Here is a 14,882-nt window from a genome sequence, read left to right on the forward strand (position 1 = left end):
CTTTATCTAGTTTGTTCTTGAACGCGTTCATACTTGGAGCGCCAACGATGTCATCGTGGAGGCTGTTCCACATGTCGGTGATTCGAAGCGAGAAAAAATTTTGTCGCGTGGAGAAGTTGCAGCGCAATTTTTTTAGCTTATAGCCGTGGCTGATAGCCTATTTTGTCATATTTGTAATTCATTCTTCTAGTTTGATACGAAAAGTAGTTGGATCCTGTCTGAGCAGCGGCTCTTGCTTGTGGATGTTTTCTTGTGCCATGTTTGCCCTGTTTTCCACAGTTTGCATCCTGAGCCACTGTATCCGCTGACCTACTATAAACAAGAATTCAGTGGTTACCTACTCAGAAGAATTTAAACACAATACAGGCTCTCAGGCCCAACGGCCGTCCTCGAGGTCGACCTGTGGCTTTAAGTCTACCCAGTGTAGACACCCCAAAAAGAAGAAGAAGAAGCGAGGAGGATTTGTTCTATTTATCCGTGATTTACATAATTATTAAGCAATGTAAGTGGTTTATGTTTGTGCCATTAAAATAAAATATTATTTTAATTTCTTACGTAGTTTTGTGCCGCCGAAGTAGCGGTCACTTTAGTGATCGTTGATCTTAGTCTCTTAGACATGAGTGAGACTGTGAGAGACTGAGAGGCTGAGTCGTCAGTCGTCCCCGTGGCCCGTGGGCCGTTTCTAGCGTTAGGGTCTTGTACACTTGGTGAGGCATGACTCATGAATTATTTACGCAGCCCGTTAGGTTGTCGTGCTCTTGGCCTGCCGGCTGGCGGCTGCCTTAGACTTAGAGTTGTAGGCTATGTGGGCACTGGGCAGTGGGCTAAGGCTAAGCCAGGCGACAGGAGATTTTGGAACAGTACCTCTGCGCTCTGCTAAGCTAAGCTAAGGTCTGTAGCAAAAAAATATTCACCATATTAAAAATGTTAGTATGTTACATGCATAAAAGTTGCACACGAGTGTTTGCTTAAATATGTGTCTGACAGAATTAGCATATCTCATCCCAGAAAAAAATGGCGGCCATTTCCATGTGACAGCCTGATAGTGGCAAAGCAGAGAGTTTTTTAGACTCCCTCAAATTCATTTTTGAGTCTTATAGTTATAAGTAGACAAGCAAAGTATTATGGATACCAGCATTATCATACATAATAAATTGGTTTAAATATTGAGTAAATGAGGAGATTAAAAATGAACTGATTCTAAAAAAAAATCTCTGGTTTGTCACCATAACTAGCCTAGCTGGCAAAACAGGTACCCCTGTACATCATCTACCATCAAATCAAATGGGGTAAGAAGGGATGCTTTATTGCTTTTGAGCCTCTTTTTTGTTAATAGGGTAAACGCGGTATATTCCGACACATTAAGGACGCATCGAGAAATGAAAAACTATAAAAAAAAACCGTATGCGTTACGTCAGTTCTGTTGCCTTCACATGTCACATGACTCTCAAAACACTTCACTACGTGTCAGCAACGATGAAACGTCACAAAATGTTGCCACTTGCCATATTTATTAAAAAGCCTTTAGAATGGAAACCTACCAAATCCCTATATTCCGTCACTTTGTGTGGCAATATTCGACACGTGGTGAGTCGTTTTGCGTCATCGCTTCAAATTTAACTGATACATATTGCCGACATCCACGTGTTCGAATTCCGTTTGCTGTGTGAGCTGTATTGGGATACAACACGGCTTTGAATTAGAACACTAACGAATATTGAACACTACTTAATTACGTTTTAATTAACAGCTATTAGGCTTTTAATTAAGCAAATTTCAATTTTTGTACAAAGCTTTGAACGATCTGTGTGTGTCCAATTCAAGTTGTGTCGGAATTAGTTTTCATGTGTCTAAATCCAACATCTCAACTTAATCATCTATTAATTTATGTATTTACGACTTGAAATCAGTGAATACAAGTATACTTAAAGGATTCCTAATATATTCACAGACGCATTTAAAAGTCTCAAACCATAATATTCTTCCTATAAAAACAGTTATTCACTATTTGGTAGAGCCATGTCAACTGTCAAATTTGACACATTTTTCGATGATCTCACCACGTGGCATGCATTGTCTCTCTTTGGATCTCAATATTTTCCCACTAGATGGCCAAGACCTAGTGTTTTTGCAGTATTTCGACACGCAAATGTATGACGTCACCATTTCAACCATCAATGAACGCATGGAACTAAAACAAAGCTTAATATAAAGGAAAAGCTGGAGAGGTGACGGAATTACCTACGATGTCGGAATATACCGCGTTTACCCTAACTTCTTACCATTAAACATTTCATAAACAAGTTTGGGCTCATTTTAAAGCTCTTAGCAAGGGCTATCAAATGGCATCTTCAAAAAATTCCATATGCTATTTTTAAGGTGCCAGATGCAAAATAGTGTTTCATGGTATGAAGTTATTAAATGGAAAATGCTCAAAACCAACTATTATTACCCCATTTGATGGTATGTTGGTCTGACAATGCAGATTTTGATGCTGATGTGTTCATTGTGTTGAAGATAACTTGAGATATTTTCGCGTTCTAACCTCAGTAACCTGTAAAATATTGAGGCTAAAAAGTTTTATAATTTTTAAAAATTTGCAATTTTACAGCTCAACTGCTGTTTGGGGAACCTCTAAGACCATTAATGGAAGGAAGGATTAAACCCTAAAATATAATATTTTTAGCTTTGCTCAAAAACTAAATAAACTAGAAAAGAATCATTTAGCAATTATGTGCCAGATTTAAAGATTGATATTAAGAGGGCAATGCCTAACTTAGATGCTGAAATACTAATGCAAAAAGATTAAAAAATTGAAACTAGCATAGTTAAAAAATCATATGAGGAGTTGGCCCTAAGCTGCCATAGTCAGCTTCTTGCAAATCCACCTCTGATCAATATCTGTTTTTTTTTTGCCCAAGGATAGAATTTATTGTAAACAGTGACATTGTGGCAAAGCAGCAGCCTGGGTGAAGACGGTAAGCGTTTTGTGCTACTTCTTACTAGCTAAGATAAATAGAGAAACATCAACATGATCAGTGACACCCAGCAGGCCCACTAGCTTACCTTGAGCAGGAAAAAGATGTTCCACATCAGGTTACTGGTACTGCCATGCCAGGATATTGAAGCAAGCTCACTGCTAGGGGTACTAAGATAGATAGGAAGGATGATAGCTCATTAGCAATGTAACGCAATGCTTATTGAATTATCTATCGTAAAATTCTTTATTAAATGGCCAAGCAAATGATTTTAAACAATTTGAATTTATGTACCATTATCTGTTTGTGTGGAAGGAAAACCAGCTTTTTAAAAATTTCTTCAATAATCAATGACTGTACCTATCTAAAAATTGCTACAAATAGATATTAAACTGTAATATTTAAATTTTCTAGATGTTTTTCTTCATTACTACAGATATGCAGTGATCATGTCAGATTTATTCAAGACTGCACTAGGATACCTCGGCAGTGAAGGCTCTAACTCGGATGACTATGTCGGCCAGCAAGTTGAGGTAGCAGGGCTCAAGCTGCGCATCAAAAAAGTTATTGCTGAAGGTTTGTTCACGTTTTACATTCCAAATTATTTTATTACAGTAGCCAAACTTCTGAGATTTCAATTGAGATGTAGGAATGAAACCTGATAATGACATTTATATGGAAGATACCGCAGTTTGATCTTTATATAAATTTTAATGTATTAACTATATTCTTTAATATTGGCTTCAGTTCCCATTTATTCGCATATCTTCACATTCATTTATTCATCAGTAAAAAACCTAAACTTTATTGAAAATGATTCTAATAAGTTTCTCTGAATATTTTCAAAACTAGTTATAATTTTTTGAACAATAGTTTAACTTATGATTGCCATTAAATAATTTATTAATGAATTTTATATGGCTTATTCAGGGGATCCGAACCTCATCATGTTATTGATAGCTTCATTAAATATATTCAAGTCAGTAAATATATACACAACAAATCTGTTTTATTGTCCTGCCATCTATTTGGAAAATATTGTTCATGTATCAACAGAAATATTTTCATATTGTTAATGAATTTATTGCATTTCAGGAGGTTTTGCATTTGTGTATGTTGCACAAGACACTGCCAGTGGGCGACATTATGCTCTCAAGGTTTGTTCTAGCTTTTCGTTCATTACAACACTTCTCTTTAACTTCACTTCTTGTTTGTCTGTCTGTCTGCTACAAATTTTATAATCGATTTTTAACACACTTCTACCTCTCCAATTGATCTGAAATTTTGCACACTTGCGTAAAGTTGGAGACAATGAATGAATCAATTGACAGAATAAATAATTTACATTTTTTTCAATGTTAAAAAAATTGAAAAAATAGTTTTGTCTGCTACAAATCATATAATCAATATTTAACACACTTCTAGCTGTCCAATCTACCTGAAATTTTGCAGACTTGTGTAAAGTCAGATACAATGCACAAATCAATTGACAGAATAAATAATTTCGAAAATTTAATTTCTTCTATGTATTAAAATAATTAAAAAATTAATTTTCTAATATTCAAAATCAAAATTAGAAATTCATTGTACATGTTTTACATTGGAGACACTGGATTTTTTTAGAAGTGTTGTCTTTGAAAATTAATTTTTAAACTTATACCTATTATTTAAATGTCTATAACTTATTAGACATAATAATATGGACCCTGAAAATTAGATTTGTAATCTTATCAGTCATATTGGTGAAGACACTTTAGTATTTGAATAAGAAAATCATTTTGTAATTTGGTCTCTGGTGTGTATTTTCTAAAGAGAAATTGTCCAGACACTGTTAATTATTATTACAAACTTATTATTGTGATAGTTTGAGTTTAGAATTTTCCTTCTAATTCTATTTCACATTTCCTGCAAAATTGTTGACTTCTAGCTGAGTGCTCACATGTACAAAGGCAGACTTACTAATGTCTTAACATGAATTTTGTGATAAAAAACGTTTTCTTTCATGCTGTTGATTTGTGCTAAATAACACCATGTTCTCAAAAGTAGCCGTGTACTAAAAACAAGATGTGCAATAAATATTTATCAAGCCATCTATCCAATCATTTTTTTAGTTATTAAGATACTATATATATTCTTTAAAAATACCTGTATCCATATCTTAACCTTTGTCTGTGAAAAGATTAATCTTGAACTCATAATTTTCTGATTTAATTAACAATATCCACTCATACGTATTGGTAATATTACTTAGCAGTATTTCTCTGTGCTTTATTGATATTTCCTGTAAAGATAGTTCACATTTATGGTTACAGTGCATTCATATCATAAAACTCACTGAAGTGAATGCAGCAATGCCTGCCTGGGCCTACCCTAGTGAAATTTAGAGTTGCCCCAGCTTCTGGTAATCCAAATCAGAAGCTGATGCGTCTGTAAATTTTCACTGGGTACGGCTATTATTCAGATTGTAATTTTCCTAGCCCTTGATTGCTAAGTCATTCAAACATAAAATTTTTTTAAAATAATATATAACAATTATTTAATTTTCTAATGAATTCTCTACAGCGCCTGTTGGCAGCTGACGATGCTTCATGTGCTGCCATCAATCAAGAGATAGCTTTTGCCAAGCAACTCTCTGGCCATCCCAGCATCGTGGAGTTCATCGGTTGTGAGATTATTGACAAGAACTCGAGTAACCAGGGCAGAACTGAGTTCCTGCTGCTAACTGAGCTATGTTCAGGTGAGAGATGGAAGTTTTCTGTTGTTAACTGAGCTATGTTCAGGTGAGAGATGTGGTGAGAGATGGAAGTTTTCTGTTGTTAACTGAGCTATGTTCTGGTGAGAGATGGAAGTTTTCTGTTGCTAACTGAGCTATGTTTAACTGAGGAATGTGTTCTGTTGTTGGTGCATGTAAGTCAACTCTGCTCTATGTAGCAGTGCACTCAAGTTCTTAGTGCTTGTTTTAGAATAAAATAATTTGGATTCATTATGACTGTGTAGTTTAAGGCCTGTATACACCTAATTAATTTCCTATTTGAGCCTTCAATTAATATTTCAAGCGTACTGAAGTTTGGATTTCAATGAATGTATAAATTTAACAGTGTGTAGCTTGTTATAAATATATAATGGATAATTAATTTTGTTTGCAGGAGGGTCCATGATAGATGCTTTACGTGCCCTGGAAGACACTCGCCTGTCACTAGACCAAGTGTGTGCTGTGGTCTACCAGACCGCGAGAGCTGTGCAGCACATGCAGGTCTGTCGGTATCATGTCTGATGCTTTAATGTTCCACTTGTGCCTGGTATCTTAATTTCTTTTGATGAAGTAACGAGGTATTTTGTAGTAGATGCGTTAAATGTCACTGTGTTAAGGTGGAATTACTTATCTTATTTCAGAATATTTTAATTGTTATAGTAATGGCTTATAATTTTTTTCAATGGTGATATTCATTCATTTTACACCCTGAGTTGGAAAAAAGTACAAATTTGTATCAGAAGTTATACTGGCGCATGTTGTTTTCAGTTCAATGCATGTATAAAAAGTATCAAGATATCTTCTTATGCTTTACATTTTCTTCAATTGTCATTTCCCTTCTAATGAAGCCTGTTTGTAATCCAAATCATTAACATTATCATGTCAACCCAATTTCACAATGGGGAAAGTCCTGCATTCAGCTCTGTTCAGAGTCTGCATCTGCACAATTTTTCTTTGACAAAATATGTAGAGAAATGTTTTGTTATAGATGCAAAGCCCCCCAATCCTGCACCGAGACCTGAAGGTGGAGAACCTCCTCATCAGCGACGAGGGGACGATAAAGCTCTGCGACTTCGGCTCCGCCACCACCACGGAGCACTTCATCGATGACTCCTGGAGCGCTCAACAGCGTGCCATGCTGGAGGATGAGGTTAGCATGAAGACTGTGTCATTCTGCGTGGTGTCATGCTGTGTGGTGTCATGCTGCGTGGTGTCATGCTGCATGGTGTCATGCTGCATGGTGTCATGCTGCGTGGTGTCATGCTGTGCAGTGTCATGCTGTGTGGTGTCATGCTGCGTGGTGTTATGCTGTGCAGTGTCATGCTGTGTGGTGTCATGCTGCGTGGTGTCATGCTGCGTGGTGTCATGCTGTGCAGTGTCATGCTGTGTGGTGTCATGCTGCGTGGTGTCATGCTGTGCAGTGTCNTATAGTCTTATAATTGTAATCGTTTTGTTTCTAGTTTTAAATTCACATATTTAAAGATTGAAATTAAATATTTTAATTAGAATACTTGTATTAGGGTGGAAAATCTTTCTAATTGCCTAAAAGGTCAATACAATCTCAACCTCTCAATATACAGGGCGGAGCAGAACCGATTGAGCCGTTTTGAGGTAAAATAAGAGTAATGGAAGTACATAAAGAAGAAAGTTTATTTTCCTAGAAGTTAGCATAACATACCATTTAGAATACTTATGTTTTGAAAACAATATCTGGAAGATGGGGGCCATTAGCTGCAACACACTGTTTGAGTCGTTCTCAGAGGAGGGAGTAACCGTAACAGTGAATTCCGATCGCTATGCTGCAATGTTGCAAATTTCTTTCAGCCCAGGATAGAAAACATTGTTGAAAATGAAGCATTGCAAGACGTGTGGTTCCAGCAGGATGGGGCTACAGCTCACACAGCTCGAATGTCACCCAATGTTTTGAAACACATGTTTCCCAGAGGTCTGGTGTCTCTGAGGGGTGATTTACACTGGCCTTGAGGTCACTTGATTTGAGCATTTGCAATTTCTTTCTTTGGGGACATCTAAAAGAGAAGTTCAGAAGTTGCCCTCACACCCTACCACAGCTAAGGGGATGGATTATTGCAGCAGAGGTTATGGCCATAACTCGCCATATGTGTGAACGTGCTGTAGAAAACTTCCGAGAACAACTCCAACAGTGTGATGCAGCTAACAAACACCATTTTCCTGATATTGTTTGCAAAACATAAGTATTTTAAATGGTATGTTATGTTAAGCTTGAGGAGAATAAACTTTCTTCTTTATGTACCTCCATTACTCTTTTATTTTGCCCCAAAACTGTTCAATCAGTTCTGCCCCACCCTGTATTAGCTAGCTCACTAGCTGACAGATTTAAATTGTATATTGTAATCAATATATAACAAATAGTCAAATAGTTAAAGACTACTTATAGCCTTATAATAATTAGCTAAGCTGCTAGCTACGTACAATGTATTGCACACTTGATGCCTCTGTACCAAAAACATTCAATTTATTGGAACCTAATACACACTAAAGGCAACAAGTTTATATACCAATTTGTCATTTATAGTACATTTATAATAAACCATTAATAACAATACCTCAATATAAATTAAAGACTGCCACTCAATATATTTAAATATATGAAAAAATTAAAAAAATCCAAAAAATCGAAAAAATAAAAAAAATCATGATTTTTTATAAAAAAATCAAGTGATTTAATCACATGATTTAATCATTTTGATTTAATCATTGCCAACCCTGCCTCCAAGGATTAGGTCTGGTAGTGTGTTTAATGCATGGAGTGTGGGAGTTTAGCGGGCCGGTAGACCCGGTGAGTGTTCTGGAGGAATGTATATGTTGATGAGGATAATGTGTTTTTTGTGACCTGTCTGGATGTGAAATGCCTGTAGTTCCGTGTGCCTATCTACTTGTGTTAGAGTTCTGATATGCTGAGTTTTCTCCAGGTAGGCAACACTGTGGTGAATGTACGTAATCAATCCCCCACCCTCTCCGTGTTGCCTATGCTGTCTGATGGCAGTGTAGTTTGGGATGGATGGTGTCTTATGCGAGTGCCTAAGCTTTGTCTCTTGTATAATGGCGACGTGAATTTTGTTGGAGTGCATGTATTGTTTGAGTTCAACATGCTTGGTGCGTAGGCCGTCAATGTTGAGTTGTAGGATTTTAAGGTTTTGAAGGCGGGTCGGTGGTGTGTTGGCTTGTGGTCGATCGGGAGGGACTGGGCGAGATGGGGAGGGAGGCCCAGGAAGGGGGCGAGGTGGCAGCGGAGGAGCCGGAGGGCGCACCGGCACGTGGGGTGCCGGTGTATGCTGTAGGACTTGCGGTGCAGATGCGATGGTCACAGGGCGGCACAATGAGCAGCGCCAGTTGCTGGTATGGTGTCCATGGGTTGGAAGCGAGGTGCACGTGAGGTGAAACCAGCTTTTTGCAACTGTTGCACGAGACAGATCCCCTACTCCAGCGAGCAGATGTCACACGCTTGGTGCAGGCAGGGCAATAGGTGATGGGGCCCGGGTTTAGCTCGATGTCACCACCAAGCAGGATGAGAAGGTACAGGGACCTGGTAGCGGGGTCTCCAAGTCCCCCATCGGAAAAAACTGTTGGTCCAATCCAACCGGGTAGCGCCTCCCAGGACGCAGCACTCTGGGGAGCCATCTCCCCACGGCTCCCCAGTGAGGTTGAAGTGGGGGCAATTTGGCCCTCCCAGAGGGGTCTCGCCACGACGCAGACGCGCCCCCAATAATAGCGAGATAGCGCCCCCAATAGCGTGGTGCAGTGTCATGCTGCCTGGTGCAGTGTCATGCTGCGTGATGCAGTGTCATGCTGCGTGGTGCAGTGTCATGCTGCGTGATGCAGTGTCATGCTGCGTGGTGCAGTGTCATGCTGCGTGGTGCAGTGTCATGCTGCGTGGTGCAGTGTCATGCTGCGTGGTGCAGTGTCGTGCTGCGTGGTTCAGTGTCATGCTGCACGGTGCCAAGTTTTAATACTGGTACATGGTTATAATTTTATTTGAAGTGTCCCGAATTTAAATGCTCTAAAATCAGTTGAAATATTTTGTCTTGCCCTACAGATGGCGTCTCACACAACGCCCATGTACAGAGCGCCTGAGATGCTGGACACGTGGAACAATTATCCTATAACAGGCAAGGTCAGACTCGTTATATTCGGCCACCAAATTATAATGTATGATACTAAGACTCAAATCTGAATTTGGCTGATTAGTGATTATCTCGTGGGATGAAAATGCAGATTATGAATGTAAACAATTGTTAACTATTTTTTATTTGATCAAGCTGCTGGTCTTATTAAGTGACCCACTCAGGTCAATTATGAGTGAAATCATATTATAATTTTTCTGTAGCCTGATTTACTTCAAAATTAAATCCCTAATTTAAATAAGGCCCATATATACTGATTACTTAGTTTCTAACATTTCTCTCTATCTCATACGTTGGTAAATCTTCAATATCTTTCATTTATATATGAATGACTCTTTTTTATTTGGAACTACCATATTCCTGTGAAAATCCCTCTAGTGTCAGTGATTCATTTTTCATAAATTCAGTGTACCCGGTACAACAGTTATGTTGTCAGTGTGATAGTGAAGAACACACACGCTAAATAACACCCATGAATTATTTAATGGTAATTCAGCACTACAAAAGATACTTGAACCTGGTCACTGTTATAACTTGAGTTGTGTTACAGGCGGACATTTGGGCCTTAGGTTGCATCACGTACTACCTGTGCTACCTCAAACATCCTTTTGAAGACTCGGCCAAGTTGAGGTCAGTTGTGGTGATGTCAGTTGTGGGGCGTGGTGATGTCAGTTGTGGGGCGTGGTGATGTCAGTTGTGGGGCGTGGTGATGTCAGTTGTGGGGCGTGGTGAGGTCAGTTGTGGGGCGTGGTGATGTCAGTTGTGGGGCGTGGTGATGTCAGTTGGGTCGCTAGTTATAGTCAGTTTTCGAGTCGCTTACCGACCGTGAGCTGTTAGCTCCACCCTCAATTACGGCTCATAACCTAGGTATGTTTTCAATCGTTTCATTCATTTGAAGAATCAATTAATTGGTTCTTAATTTGATTTATTATACACTAAATGATCATATTTGACAGGATAATCAACGGGAACTACAGCCTGCCCAGCAAGGACGGGCGCTACGAGTGCCTGCACGCCCTCCTGCGCGGGATGCTCACCGTCGACCCCCGCCTGCGCTTCTCCGTCAGCGACGTCCTAGAGCGCCTTGCTGCCGTCGCCGAGTCCAAGGGCTTCAGCTTCAGGAGTCCTCTGAAGCTGAAGCATGTCCCTATAGACTGCTTCACGCCAGGTGGGTTATGAGGGCTTCAGCTTCAGGAGTCCTCTGAAGCTGAAGCGCGCACCATTTATTGCTGCCCTGTATATGTCTTCATTTTAGCAATAATTTATTTTATTATTTTTATGCGTCATTGTAATATAATATTATGTATATTATTTTATTTACATACCCCAGGATACTCTATATGTGACACTCGGACATTAGACACTTGTTCTCAGATAGACACTTTTTTTATCATCACACAATAGACAAAAAATACAATAGTTAGATCGCTGGTAACTGGAGAGACACATTTGTTGTTGCTTGATGTTCGAGCAATATCAAGCAATACTACAAGATTTATGTGTTAACTACAGTGTTGGCATTTTTTGGTCACTTAATGTGAAATTTGAGATCTGCCCGTAGGCATGGAATTACCTCTCAGATTAGTAAAGATTACCTCCTAGACTGGTGAAGATTAGCTATCACTGCCCCTAAAGATCGTGTGTTTGCAGTTCACCTGTCAGAGACCAGCAGACTAAGTCTGTTCTCACAGGTCGTGTGTTTACAGTTCACCAGCCAGAGACCAGCAGACTAAGTCTGTTCTCAGAGATCGTGTGTTTGCAGTTCACCTGTCAGAGACCAGCAGACTAAGTCTGTTCTCAGAGATCGTGTGTTTACAGTTCACCAGCCAGAGACCAGCAGACTAAGTCTGTTCTCAGAGATCGTGTGTTTGCAGTTCACCAGTCAGAGACCAGCAGACTAAGTCTGTTCTCAGAGATCGTGTGTTTACAGTTCACCAGTCAGAGACCAGCAGACTAAGTCTGTTCTCGAGCTCTGCAAGTCAGCAGTCCCCGCCGCAGACAGACCCTCGCAGACCTCCTCAGGCGGCGCCTGAAGGCAGACCTGCGCCGCCGCCGCCACAGAATCAAGGTGTCTTCCTCTGTATTTTAGTTGACTTTTATTTCATTTTCAAATGTCATGCCTGAAGTTGTGCGGTCTGATGTGTTTTGAATTTTTATTTTATGCTGTTAGTTTAAATTATTATTCTTGAAATGGTTTTCTCGATAAATTCTTTGATCTTTTCCCAGTTTTGCACCTTTTTGTTAGTATTTCTGTAGAACATTTGGAAGTTTAATAATTTTTTACTTGTACAGGGTGACCACTAAAAAAGTTGCTAAAAGTAAAGACTTATAACTCGAAAATTATTAAACGTAGAAAGATGTAATAAAAAACACATGAAAGAGCATAACTACAAGTTTTATTCAGATTACAATAAATGTTCAAAATGACCGCCTCGCTGTTGAATACACAGCTCAATACGTTTTTCAAAATTTTCCGTTACTGCAGACAAGGTATCCTGCTCCAATAAGTGCGTGAGCTTCACGAATTGCTATCTTCAGATTGTCAATGCTGCTTGGTCTTGTACTGAATACTTTTTCTTTCACATAACTCCATAGGAAGAAATCCAAAAGTGATTCATTGATTCTTTCTTCAATCATGGCAATGATTTCTTCTGATCTTCCAGTTCTTCGCCGTCCAGAATGACCTTTATTTTGATTCAGGATCGTTCCTTTATCTTTCCACTGACGTATCCACTTCTTGATTGTGTTGAGACTAACTTCTTGTCTGTATTTGGTGAAATAACCTCTCTTTATTTTGGTTGGTGAAGTTTTCAGGTAAAATTGTTCGACAATGAAAACTCTTTGCTCAGAATTTTGCTGCATTGTAGGGGAATCTAGATCTTAAAAAAATAACGAGTTTTAACTATGAAATATATAGAGAACTTTGGTAACATGTACCTACCAAATAAAACTTGAAGTTATACTTTTTCATGTGGTTTTATTTCATCTTTCTGCGTTTAATACTTTTCGAGTTATGAGCCTTTACTTTTAGCAACTTTTATTTGGGTCACCCTGTATATTCTAGAAATCCTGTATATTTATTTTTAGATAGGAGTGCCTTATTTCTCAGGGGAACATTTTAAGTGATGGATGCTTCTAATATTTTTTTATATGCTTCTAATCTATTGGATTTCATATTACCAAAAAGTTTATTGCCAATATCTTATAGAAGATTGATTGTAAAAGTAGTGAACATAATCTCGATAATTGAGATAAATTTATAGGAGTGAGCTAAAAAAATGACATTGCGCTGTTATTGAATAAGATTTACTCCAAAGAAATCACGAAAAACCTTGGTCTTATGAAACTCGAATTAAGAAATGTTCTTCCATATTTTCATTTTATTTGTGAAGAAATGATGCTTGTTAATAAAAAAAATCCGTCTAAAGTATTTTTAACGTTGTGCCTCATTAATTTCTTGCAGTTTGTATATAGAAGAAGAGATGAAAGTAATTATTTGTCAATTTATACACAGCAGGCGGTGGAGGGCTGTTCTCGTCAATCAAGGGTTACTCGGGGAGCCTCTTCAGGAACATCAAGGATACCTCGTCTAAAGTTATCTCCACCGTGTCTCAGTGAGTGTACCGTGTATCTCCACCGTGTCTCAGTGAGTGTACCGTGTATCTCCTGTCTCTTATACACATCTAGATGTGTATAAGAGACAGCTNAGAGACAGCTGCATTACTGTTAATGTACAATGAGTTATGTTATTAATGCTGCATTACTGTTAATGTACAATGAGTTATGTTATTAATGCTGCATTACTGTTAATGTACAGCGAGTAAAGATTTTAATGATGCAGTATTGTTAGTGTACAATGAGTAATTCTGCATTACTCTTAATGTACAATGGTGTAATGTACAATAAGTAATGATATTTATGCTGCCTTACTGTTAATGTACAATGGTGTAATGTTATGATATTAACGCTGCCTTACAGTTAAGGTACAACGAGTAAATAATGCATGACCGCGCAGATCGATGGTTCGCTCAGACCTGGACATGACGTACCTCACGTCGCGCCTCATCGTCATGTCCTTCCCTGCTGAGGGCTTAGAGGCCGCCTACCGCAGCCATATTGACGACGTCAGAGGTAAGTGGCCACTGTTACTGGCCGCCACTGGTACTGGCCGTAACTGTTATTGGCGGCCACTGTAACTGGCGGCTACTGTTACTGGCGGCCACTGGTACTGGCGGCCGCTGTTACTGGCGGCCGCTGTTACTGGCGGCCTCTGTTACCGGTGGCCACTGATACTGGCGGCCACTGTTACCGGCGGCCACTGGTACTGGCGGCCACTGTTACTGGCGGCCACTGGTACTGGCGGTCACTGTTGCTGGCGGCCTCTGTTGCTGGCGGCCATTGATACTGGTGGCCACGGGTGCTGGCGGCCTCTGTTACTGACGGCCATTGATACTGGCGGCCACTGATACTGGCCGCCACTGATGCTGGCGGCCACTGTTGCTGGCGGCCTCTGTTACTGGCGGCCATTGATACTGTTGATACTGGCGGCCACTGTTGCTGGCGGCCACTGTAGTTAGTGGCACCGTAGTTTGCGGCCACTGTAATTGGCGGCCAATTCGTTCCTTTTTCTTTTATAAAAATATTATTTTCCTCAAGATTTTAATTTGTATCATCTCAAATGAAGGCAGTAAGAGAAAGCATTACGTGCAGCTGTGCTGGACGGTCGTCATGGCGGCCACTACACCGTGTACAACGTGTCAGGCCGCCACTACAGTGGCCGCTACACTGGCGGGACGCTGACACATCTTGCGTGGCACGCGCGCCGCCCGCCGCCCCTACACGACCTGTACAGCGCCTGCACTAACGTCGCCACCTACCTCGCTGGCGACTCATGCAGAGTGGCCGTGCTGCACTGTATGGTGAGTGCTGCACTGTATGGTGAGTGCTGCACTGTATGGTGAGTGCTGCACTGTATGGTGAGTGCTGCAC

General features: G+C 39.8%; 1 protein-coding gene across 1 annotated transcript in view; it reads left to right on the forward strand.

Annotated features, from left to right (window-relative positions):
- Window positions 1-448: 448 nt before the first annotated feature.
- The window catches only part of LOC108682907 (cyclin-G-associated kinase), a 26,973-nt gene continuing 12,539 nt past the window's right edge, over window positions 449-14,882 (forward strand). Inside the window, exons 1-14 of the mRNA XM_047880605.1 lie at window positions 449-502; window positions 3,415-3,554; window positions 4,074-4,135; window positions 5,541-5,715; window positions 6,125-6,231; window positions 6,719-6,880; window positions 9,806-9,883; window positions 10,444-10,523; window positions 10,850-11,061; window positions 11,600-11,662; window positions 11,824-11,961; window positions 13,408-13,507; window positions 13,909-14,024; window positions 14,604-14,812. Coding sequence (XP_047736561.1) covers window positions 3,428-3,554; window positions 4,074-4,135; window positions 5,541-5,715; window positions 6,125-6,231; window positions 6,719-6,880; window positions 9,806-9,883; window positions 10,444-10,523; window positions 10,850-11,061; window positions 11,600-11,662; window positions 11,824-11,961; window positions 13,408-13,507; window positions 13,909-14,024; window positions 14,604-14,812 — 1,629 coding nt within the window. The 5' untranslated portion in view covers window positions 449-502; window positions 3,415-3,427. The remainder of the gene's footprint in view (window positions 503-3,414; window positions 3,555-4,073; window positions 4,136-5,540; window positions 5,716-6,124; window positions 6,232-6,718; window positions 6,881-9,805; window positions 9,884-10,443; window positions 10,524-10,849; window positions 11,062-11,599; window positions 11,663-11,823; window positions 11,962-13,407; window positions 13,508-13,908; window positions 14,025-14,603; window positions 14,813-14,882) is intronic.

Source organism: Hyalella azteca, unplaced genomic scaffold (assembly GCF_000764305.2).
Source record: "Hyalella azteca isolate HAZT.00-mixed unplaced genomic scaffold, Hazt_2.0.2 contig5692, whole genome shotgun sequence".
Taxonomy (NCBI): domain Eukaryota; kingdom Metazoa; phylum Arthropoda; class Malacostraca; order Amphipoda; family Hyalellidae; genus Hyalella; species Hyalella azteca.